This window comes from Barbus barbus (genome assembly GCF_936440315.1).
Source record: "Barbus barbus genome assembly, chromosome: 23".
Taxonomy (NCBI): Eukaryota; Metazoa; Chordata; class Actinopteri; order Cypriniformes; family Cyprinidae; genus Barbus; species Barbus barbus.
Genome location: NC_136751.1, coordinates 19,410,435 through 19,420,873, shown reverse-complemented (window position 1 = coordinate 19,420,873; position 10,439 = coordinate 19,410,435). Strand labels below are relative to the sequence as shown.

Here is a 10,439-nt window from a genome sequence, read left to right as displayed (position 1 = left end):
CTATGTGATTGGCTGAAACAAATATGCGCGAGACAGTTGAATATTAATTAGGTTATGTGACTGGACGCTCCGGGAAGTTTACTTAGCAACGTCAGCACGCTGTAATTAATATTCATGACTCCGTCCTTAGCCATAGTAGGTTATACTCCGCCCCGTCCTGCGAGATGTTTGAAGGAGTGCGTCTCTATGATGGGATATGAGATGGCTCTCCCATGTGGAGAAAAATGGACAATGCACTCCCTCTTGTACAGCCTCAGTTTCCCAAAGCGTCACTTTCGGTGATAGCCATTCACAGGACATTCAAAATATATAATGTTACAGTTGTATGAATTGCGTTACTTTCACCTTCAGTTATAAAAAGGTGGCAAACCGTTGAGTTTAATTATAATAAATCCTCATCTCGATGGACACTTCTCGCGAAATTGTAGTTGTAACAGGTAGGTGGATTATTCTGGGTTGGTTATCGAGGCAAGTGCGAACGTCGAGCGACAATTGCGTCGCAGTTGCAGTGTTTTCGCTGTGTATGTATGCAGCATGTCACACCATAAGTGGTTTATTTATTCATCTGTCTGTTTTACTAGGTTTTGGTCCTTTCCGACAGTATGTTGTGAATCCAAGTTGGGAGGCAGCTAAGGTACAATAAAGCCATTTTTGATAGCAGGTGTTGGTCGTGTCTAGAGAACATTTTAAAAGAAACTATTACATTCTAAAGTGTGTTTGGGCAATCTGGCCAAATTATAGGAGTAATCAACCAATTCCAGTCACGTAAAGAAAACAAAAGGCACCATTTTTAACTATACGTATCTTAAGTGTGCATTTGTGTTTTCTTTTTGTATCTCACGTTTTAACATAATGCTATTTTAAAGGTTGAACTGTTACTGTAAGAATACAAATAATATTTCAAACTGATGTACAATTGTACATGGTATTATCATTATAACTTCTGGTCAGTCAGATGGACTTCACTATGGCCACACTTTGTTTAAACAGGGGTTGAAGATGGCAGGACTTGGATTGGGCATAGAGGTCCATATTAAGGAGATTCCTGTCAGGTATGCAAAGTCCCAACAAATCCTTGATGATATCTGGCAGACGATGACTCCAAAGGTAACTTTAAAAAGGTAAACTAATATATACACACAGACCAGCTGCTGAGGAGGAACACTTAATCACAGAGGAGAGATTACAATGTTTCGTTAAATATTCTGAGATGATGTCTTAAAACTGAAGGTATTTTGATACAAAAGAGTGATAGAGACATTTTCTTTTTGTGATGGACAGGTGGTTATCCATTTGGGCATAGCTCCAGGAGCCAAAGGCATCACACTGGAGCAAACAGGGAAGAACCACTGCTACAAAGACAGGGATGTGAGTGGTCTGTGCCCTGATCATCACTTCTGCATTGAGGGAGGACCAGAACGACTGGAGTCCATCATAGACATGAGGTCCCTTAGCAAGCATTTAAAAAGTATGGGGCTTGATGTAATCTACTCCAGGGACGCTGGGAGGTAATAATGAGACTAACATTGAAAATATTGTCTATAAAAGAGAATTGTGTTAAAGTCTTGTACAATTAATTCAACAAAGTATTAAGTGTGCTACTTTTATTTGTGAATACTGTTGTTAACAAATGTGGAAATGGCATGTATACACTAACAGCAAATTAACAACCTGCAGGTACCTGTGTGATTTTGTATACTACTATTCGCTGTACCGTGGGCAGGGAAAGGCTGTGCTGATCCATGTGCCAGCCTTAGGCAGCCTGGCAAGCCCAGAGAGACTGGTACCACAAATCCAGACCATCATCCAGGCTCTGTTACGCCAGTTGGACCGCCCTGCACACACAACCTCAGGACAGGTAGAAAACAATAAAGAAAACATCCTCCACAAAACATAATCCTATCACAGATTACATAGCGGAAATGCAAGAAGTGACACTCGACACAGGCCTTCAGACTCATTCATTTTTTTTTTAATTCAAAATTTAAGAAAAAAAGAAAATACATGAAAATTCTTCAGATATACATTAAGCCAATGGCATGTAAAAAGTCTATCATCTCAACTGGTGGTGAGGAGAAAACTGAAAAACAGGAGGACATACATAACTTACAAGAGGACGAGAGTACCAGCCAAGCCGTTTCACCATCAGTTTCTACCAATCAATGCAGTGACAGAGATTTTTCTTTTTCCTCCTTTTTTCTTTTTTTTTTTTTTTGTAAAAAGAAAATAAAAAGTGTTATTAAACTCTTTTCAGTACAGTAGATCAAGGCCCCTTTTGAAATTTGTCGGAATGCCAAGCAAAAACAACAGTGCCTGGGAAATGATGTCTGTGAAACCTCAAGCTCATTATTGCAATTAAAATGCATACATGCATCTTTTCTAAACCTGAGGTTTTGCATTATGAAGAAATAAAATAAAATAATAATAGTTCTTATGATAGTTGAGGAAAAAAAATATTTCAGTCAATCTACCTTCAGGTTAGCAGAGAACTTGCATTGCAACAAGCTATTTCTACTGTAAACTTGTCTCTTTTTGTTTTAAATTCTAGTCATGTTCTCTCTCTCTGTGTCATGACTACCCGTAATCTACTGGACATCGCTGTCCTATTTGTGTCTGTGTATACGTGTGTTTCTGTAGATCTCTAACCTACTGGTAACTAAGGAACCTTGGCAGCATTCAATGAAAACTGACATTCACTTTGCAACAGGCCAATGCTTTTGTCCATATTCATTACAGAAAGAAAAAAGAAACAGAAATAAATAGTGATATCTATTATTTTCCCATTATAAACACATCAAAATCTTAATCACTACATCTACATGTGATACACTCCCACCCATATACATACGCAACAATACAAGCACAAGGGCTTTTATAGAATGGTTATTTCGATCATCTTGTACCACACAGAATAATATTCTTTTCAAACAATGTGCCTCTCAGCATCCTGACCAGGTCTTTTCCTACATGCATCCTTGTTTCCAACCCCTGGAGTTCAAAAGATCCAAAATATTAAAGTCGAAGAACATTTTAAGTGCCATGAAACAGAACGACCAGGGGCTGCAAGACCGTGACTTTCTCAGAATCCACTTTGCATTTTAATCGTCTGACCCATCGTGTTTTTTAACGGTTATTTCGAGAGAGAAAGCATGTTGCTTAGATCCACCATCTACCCAATGCTATTGGCAAGACTATTTGTAGTCTCTGTAAAGCAGCATGTTGTCAGCAGCAGTAGAAAAGAGGCAAAACGACAGCCCTTTCTCTCTCTAGAGAATGATGTCGATGAATACGGCGACAACAATTGGCCCTTTCTATATGGTACTCACTAGACACGTGGAGTGCATCTGACCAAACAAATCAGCTGGAATGTTTTTCCAGTTAGGTTTATGAGAAGGGGAAAAAAAATCCACTGGTTTGTTGTAAGAAAGTGTTACGAAATCCACATTATGCATCCAGCTGTTAGATGCTTTGGCCAAAAGGTACAAAAAAAAAAAGAGAATGATTTGATTGTAAAAGAAACAGTGGTATTTATGAACTAGGTGAAGTTAACAGTGTGCATTAATGTCACCTTCAATTATATGCTATTGACAAAAGTAGGAGACCCAATATTTTTGTGCAGAAGCACAGTGTTTCTGAGAAGGGCATGCTGGGAAACAGGATGTCCTGTGCCATGATCTCTGTCAATGCTGCAGACGAGTTACTGAATAAGATCATGTAAGCTAATGAAATTTAATGAAAAAAATAATATACAGTTTTTCTTGTTGGCTTAAATGTTCTACATCCAATGCTCTATACCATAATGATGTAATGTTAATTACATGAATTACACTTAATGTGACACTTCTTTCTGCAACTGTCTTGATTTGCCAGCATTTGCATTCTTTACTTAAGATATGCTCTCCTAAAACTTTACGAATCAATTAGATGGTGGACAAGGGGAGATCATTGAAAAAGAATATTAAATACAGAGGAAAAACACTGATAGCAACTATATTTTATCTGTGGCCCATTATGTTGGAACCATCTGGTGAATTAGGCATTTTAATAGGATTATTTAAAAAGTACTGCAGCTTGATTGAAAGCAGTGGGATTTTTGTGTTGCTGGGCATCTGATAAAGGATGCAAGAGACACATAGGCATGTTAGCTCACACCATGACTTCCTCTCTCTCCATTCCTGGGAGCTTGTGCTCTGTGGTGCTTAAAGAGATTTTTTTATTTTTTTTAATATATATATCAGAGACAAGACAGAGGATGATAATGTGTCCTCTACAGAAAAAAGTGAGATGTATTTTATAATTTCATCACTTAACACATTTAATGAGGTAGATAGATTCTGAAGGAAATGAAAAAAGAAAGTCCCCCAGTCATGACATCATGGAAAATTCATCTAGAATTCAGACTTTATACTAAATCATAAGGGCATTTGTACAGTGATTTCAACTGGTATCACAAAAAAAAAGAAAGAGAAGAAATAAATAAATACCCCTTCAAAGGGGTGAAAATAACCTTCTAAGACAGGATAAATAAGTCCTGGGTAACGTTCCCAAATGCACATGGAGAAATCCTTCAAAATGAAACTTTTTAAAGCCAACTAGCCAGGGAAACCTACTCTTTTATTTAGCATTCTTTGAGCAAACCGATCACTTTCCTGAATTTGAACCCGTTCTTATTTGTTTGGTTACAGATGGCGTATTTTATCAGGAAGGTTAGTGCTCGTTGCATGGATTTATAAAGTCGACGTGGGTTGTACGTGACACTAAAGCAGAGATTATGAACGTATTTTGTTTGGAGGCATTACAGGCTGGTTGGGGTATGCGAGACAAATTAAGACAACCCAATTAGCCCTGTTAGTTGCTATTCAGTTACATGGATGGGTTACAAAAATAGTCTGTGAGGGTAAAGAAACGTCAATGAAACCTTCTTTGACGATGCCTGGCAGGAGGCATGAGCACGGACACTGACATACTGTACGGTTTACTACACTGTAAGGGGAGGCCGGCAACCTAAAAAAGCCAAGGTGGAGTCAACTATGATGCGAATGTCTGGAGAACAAAACCGTAACATTAACCTGAGATTGAGATGCACCACATGAGCAGGTGCAATGGTAGACAACTGTATCAAGGGTGCCTAAAGTTCACATGCAGAGCTAAAGAGTTTGTTGTAACTAATAATAATATTAATAATAATAATAATAATATAGTTAAAAAACACAAGGCAATGGACATGTGGCAATGCAGACAACTTCTCAGGGAGAAAAAATAAAAATAAATTGCTATTCTCTTTTTTTGTATGTTATTTTTTTTTTCTTTTTTTGCAAGAGGAATATAAAGCATAAGCAAATGGACTGTAGTGGAGATATCATAAAATATTAAACCTGAAGGATTTCTTTTACATGTACATACATACATATATATATACATACATACATACATACATACATACATACATACATATATATATATATATATATATATATATATATATATATATATATATGTATATATACACACACACACACACATATACACACGGTGGTGGCCAAAATTATTTGAACGCTATCATTTTCACCAGCTAAAAAATGGTTAAGTCAGTTATTTCTATCTTTTGCTGTAGTGTGTCAGTATTAAATATCAGTTTACATTTCCAAACATTCATTTAGCCATTTATGGTAATAATACAGTGAGATTCATCATCCAGTCTGTCTGGAATGACATGAAGAAACAGAATGAACTGAGACAGACTAAATCTAGAAGAACTGTGGCAACATCTCCAAGATGCTTCCAGAAACCTACCTGCAAAGCTGCTTGGAAAGGTAAACTGATATTTCCTACTGACACACTACAGCAAAGGATAGAAATAACTGATTTAAAACCAGTTTTTAGCCGGTGAAAATACTAATGTTCTAATAATTTTGGCCACCACTGTGTATATATATATGACACTCACAAAAGAAAAAATAGCAGCTTCTTTCTGTATAGACAAAGAGGTGAACATCAGAACTGTAAAAAAGTTATCAAAAGTGACTCAAACCAATGATTTGTGTGTAAATGATCTTGCGGTCTAACATAGAACTGTAAGACCCTTCTTAGAATCATATGAATTGTACAGAGAGACTAATGACTAGTCTAAAAAATACCTGCTGTGTACAATGCCTCACTTATCTCACAAAACAGATGTCGAAACAGATGAAGCCCCTGTATTCAGTTTGCTTCACGATCAAGCCGATCCCTTATAATTCATACCCGCCAATCTCTTCACCTTCGCGATTAGCGGCGCGCTCTTTTCTTTCCACTTGAGACATCGCTCTCACAGAGGCTCAGCTCACAGATGGTGCGTGCAGCAGGAACTGCCATGCAATAGTCGGAGATCAGAGCCATATAAAAGGTGGAAAGAGGAAGGATTTACAAACTCAAGCTGATTGTAAAAGATGAGGTCCAGAAATGACCGTATGTGTGAGAGTTTAGTCCCTTGATTGCACTACTTCAAAGTGCAACCTCGAAAATCAGCTGTGGATAGGGGGTTATGTAATGATAAATAATTTTATTTTATTTTTTAAGAAAAAAGAAAATTTGATTTGGCAAAAAATTTGGCAGTTTCAAAAAAGCCCACCTCACTCTCTAACAAACCCACTCAAAATGGTTTAAGTAGAAGGGTGGATCAACCAGTAACTTGACCAATCACTGATTCGGAACAAGCGATCGCAGCTGAGAAAGTTTCTGCGGCATCTTCAAAGAGAAATGTGATGACAAAGATGGTTTTTAAGGAAGAAAAATACTTGCTCTGAGGAGGGGAATGTGTATTTTTGTCTAAAAAAAACACACTCGTATACACCCTGGAAGTGTTCACGGGCTGGGCTTGCTGGCTAATATGCGTCTCTTTTGTTTCACAATGAACTGGCAGGTTTTCTTCCTTTAGAAAACATTAAAACAGTTTTTTTCCACACAAGTGATAGCCAGGGCTCTCCAGTGTGGTGATTTGTTCTGAAATCTTAAACATTGCAAGAGTTTTTGTAGGCTTGTAGTCACCAATCACCCGAAACATCCTCCATCATTCTAAATCATTTGAACAAAATTATCCATTCCTCAGATTTCCAGAAAGTCCATCTGGTTATCAACTCCAGGTCAGCCCTGGGTTTTGACTCCTCGAGAACGAAAGAAAAAGCACATATGACCATGTAGACAAAAGGGCGAGGGAAATGTGGGTACCCTGTGTGAAGAGTAGAGGGAGACTGAGCAGTCATGATCAGCAGGCTGATGACTGAGGCAGTGGCAGCGCTCTCTCATTCTTGCTCGTTCTTCCTCCGTTCATGTGTGCATAGGGCTGCGTCTCATCGAACGCTGGCCCCAGCAGCACCACTGGCCCATTTGCTGCTACCTGTCCTGAGTGCTTGTCTAAGACCAGGCCTGGAGAGGCTGATGAGGAGGAGGAAGGTGGTGAGGTGGAGGGGGTCGGGGCGGACCCCATCGGTGTCCCTGGCCCCTGAACTGGGGAGAGTGGCTGTGGACTCTGGGTCTGAGCCCCTGTGCTCCCCTGAGAGGAGGGGGCCAATGTGGAAGCAGGATCGAGTGGAACGTTCTCCATGTTCTCCACCTCCATGTCCAGTTCCTCAGTGTCAGGTGGCTTGTTCTCCTCACTGTAGAAAAAGCTAACCTCTGGGAAGGGAGGCTCCAGTTCCTCTTTTATGCTGTTGATGATCTCCAGAAAAGACGGCCGCATCTTTGGGTTGTACTGCCAGCACATCCGCATCAGTTCAAACCTGTAGACCAGATACAGATATTACATTACATTTTTAATTTTAAGATTAGAAGTCACTGCTTGCCTTATACTATGAAAAGACTTTATTGGATGTGATGCAATCAAATGAATTTAAACTACTAAATAATGCGCTTTAAAACAAATGATTTATGAACAAATGATTCTTTTGAGCCAGTTCTTTTTAATGAATCAGAAACACAGTATGTCCAGTGTAGCTAAAGCCAGACAAAAAAAAAACTACAACTACAACTGACAAAAAACAGTTTAAAGTAATTGAAATAAATCTGAAATAAAATACTAAAGTACTAAAAGTAATAAAGTACTAAAAATAAAAAATTAAAGAAATAGATTTTTTTAAGTTTATTTATAAAGGAAACTAATAAAAATCATTAAAAGACAAAAACAATTACTAAAAATAAAGTTAAAATGAAAAAAAAAGCTAATTCAAAATATTGCTAAATACTGCAGTATAACAGTAAATAACAGTATACTTTACCTATATAATGTAATGCATTAGCAGAAAGAATTTATCTTATATGTACAAAAAATGGACATTATAACCCAAATAAATCATAACTATTAACAGTTAAGCATTGTAGTGGTAACAGAAGTAAGCTCTTTCTTTTTTCAGAAAATGTACAAATATAATTTTAATGTACAAATCTCATACGCTGCAGTGCAAACAAGCAATAATAATGTCTATAAAATCTCATAAACTGTGTTCAGACTAACAATCTCCACCCATCAACAGGTGGCAGTGTTCACTAGAGTTAGATCACACAAGAGAGTTGTGGAACAGACAAATTCTAGAACATTTTGTGGTTGTACACACTGAGAAGTGCACTACGCCAGAACTGCTATCCTAAACACTCCACAGACTCATCCTAAGTGAACAGCTGAGAACACATGAAAAGCAAAAGAGCCAAAACAACACAAAAAAATCATAAAACCCATGATCATAACAGTTTGGTTTAGTACTGTCCCACCACATCTTGGTAAAACACACAAGCAAGCTAAGAATATAGCGTCAGTGCTCACTGGCCCACTGAAATACATTTTAAGTGACCTCCAGCCATGGGTTCAGAGTAGAGCGGGGTGCCGTAGCCACACAACACAGAGGCCTTCTCGCAAGGACATTCCACAATATTGGGTCAAATACTGTGCTGGACATTGGGAACTGATGGAAAGTGGAACTTTTCTGTGGTGTCAACTTCTGAGACGTTCTCTCATACTAAAGGCAAGTTTATTTGGAAGCAGGCCTGGCGATCGCGAGTAACCTGCCTGTTTGGCGTTTGTTGGATCACAAATTCATAGCAGAGGCCATCTGTCGTTACTCACTGAAGTGAATTCAAACCCAATTAGAAAATGTGATAAATCTTACCCGCTGTCTGCGCTCACTATTGCTTTTCCAAAACCCATTGAACTACCTTCCTGTCTACTGCCTCTATGGACGGCAGCATCCTAACTGAAATAAAACCTCACAAGTTTCTGATTCGGAGTGCTCTACAAAGCCAACAACTCCGCAAATCGCGTTCAGCACAAGAGACTCGACTCAAAATTGATTCCAAAAAAGTTTGATGTTAGCGCATTGCTAGGGCTGCCACCTTCAGCGAGACAAAATAAGGGAAATAAATTAGGACTACATTAAATCTAAATAATTTAGCATTTTTAAAACTTTTTAAAATGTCAAATTGTATATGACATATATGCTTATTATGTATATATTATGATTAATATAAATGATAAATTAATAAATAGGGTCTAACATTAATTATAATCTATGAATTCTTCTGTCTAATAATGTCTAAAAATATAATAATTATGTCTATCAAGCTCTAACAGACTATCCAAATTTTAATAAAACAATAGAGTTATGCCTTTAGAAGCACAGATGTGTTTGTCACTTTAAAGGTATGGTTCACCCAAAAATGAAAATTCTGTTATAATTTACCCAGGTTATTCAAAACCTGCAAGTTCTTTCTTCTGTTGAACAACACAAAAGAATACTTTGAAGAATGTGGGTAACTAAACAGCTGCTGGTCCAAAAAATACTATCAGAGTCATTGGGGACCAGAAACTGTTTGGTTACCCACATACTTCAAAGTATTTTCTTTTATGTTCAACAAAAGAAAGGAATTATTACAGGTTTGGAACAGCGTGTGGGAGTGTAAACGATGACAATATTTTCATTTTTGGGTGAACTATCCCTTTAAGTCAGACAGTCCACCGCAAATGCTTCTAGGACGACAGGACACTTCTAGTTACAGGACGACGCATCGATAACTTTCCCGTTCAGCTCTACATCTTGAGTCTTGTGTTCAAAGGGCGGACGTGAGCTCCTCAATGTTTTAAACCGCACAGGTTTAGTGCATGCAGAGCTCCGGCGTGCGTCCTGGAGACTCCATCATCGCCATGGAAACAAAGACGCCAAGATGAGCTTCTCTATCTTCTTATGAAATTGATTTCATTATAATTTCTATTAGCATTATAAACAGTGCAAAATACTTATTTGTTGATTCAGCTTGCTGGCCTTTGTAAAATACGGGACAAATCGCGTCCCGTATTGATTTGATACGGGACGCATCATTTTACCTTTAAATACAGGACGATTCCGCATTTTAAGGGACGGGTGGCAACCCTAAGCGTTGCTAAGCTAACAGCAAATAAACAAAACAAAAAAAAA

General features: G+C 38.0%; 2 protein-coding genes across 2 annotated transcripts in view; one reads left to right on the top strand and one right to left on the bottom strand.

Annotated features, from left to right (window-relative positions):
- The first annotated feature begins 170 nt into the window (after window positions 1–170).
- Window positions 171–2,259, top strand: LOC306842611 (pyroglutamyl-peptidase 1-like). The gene is made up of 5 exons (XM_079373575.1): window positions 171–437; window positions 582–634; window positions 991–1,107; window positions 1,282–1,508; window positions 1,678–2,259. The coding sequence occupies exons 1-5, from the start codon at window positions 404–406 to the stop codon at window positions 1,895–1,897; spliced, it is 651 nt and encodes a 216-aa protein (XP_079229701.1). The 5' UTR covers window positions 171–403; the 3' UTR covers window positions 1,898–2,259.
- A 4,296-nt stretch (window positions 2,260–6,555) lies between these two features.
- The window catches only part of LOC306842752 (insulin-like growth factor 1 receptor), a 102,171-nt gene continuing 98,287 nt past the window's right edge, over window positions 6,556–10,439 (bottom strand). The window contains exon 21 of the mRNA XM_079373809.1: window positions 6,556–7,757. Within this exon, the coding sequence (XP_079229935.1) occupies window positions 7,244–7,757 (514 nt within the window). The 3' untranslated portion in view covers window positions 6,556–7,243. The remainder of the gene's footprint in view (window positions 7,758–10,439) is intronic.

Coding starts and splice junctions, on each gene's coding strand:
- LOC306842611 (XM_079373575.1), top strand. CDS start 404: ATGGACACTTCTCGCGAAATTGTAGTTGTAACAG. Junction 1,108..1,281: donor GGCAGACGATGACTCCAAAG/GTAACTTTAAAA, acceptor TGTGATGGACAG/GTGGTTATCCATTTGGGCAT. Junction 1,509..1,677: donor TACTCCAGGGACGCTGGGAG/GTAATAATGAGA, acceptor AACAACCTGCAG/GTACCTGTGTGATTTTGTAT.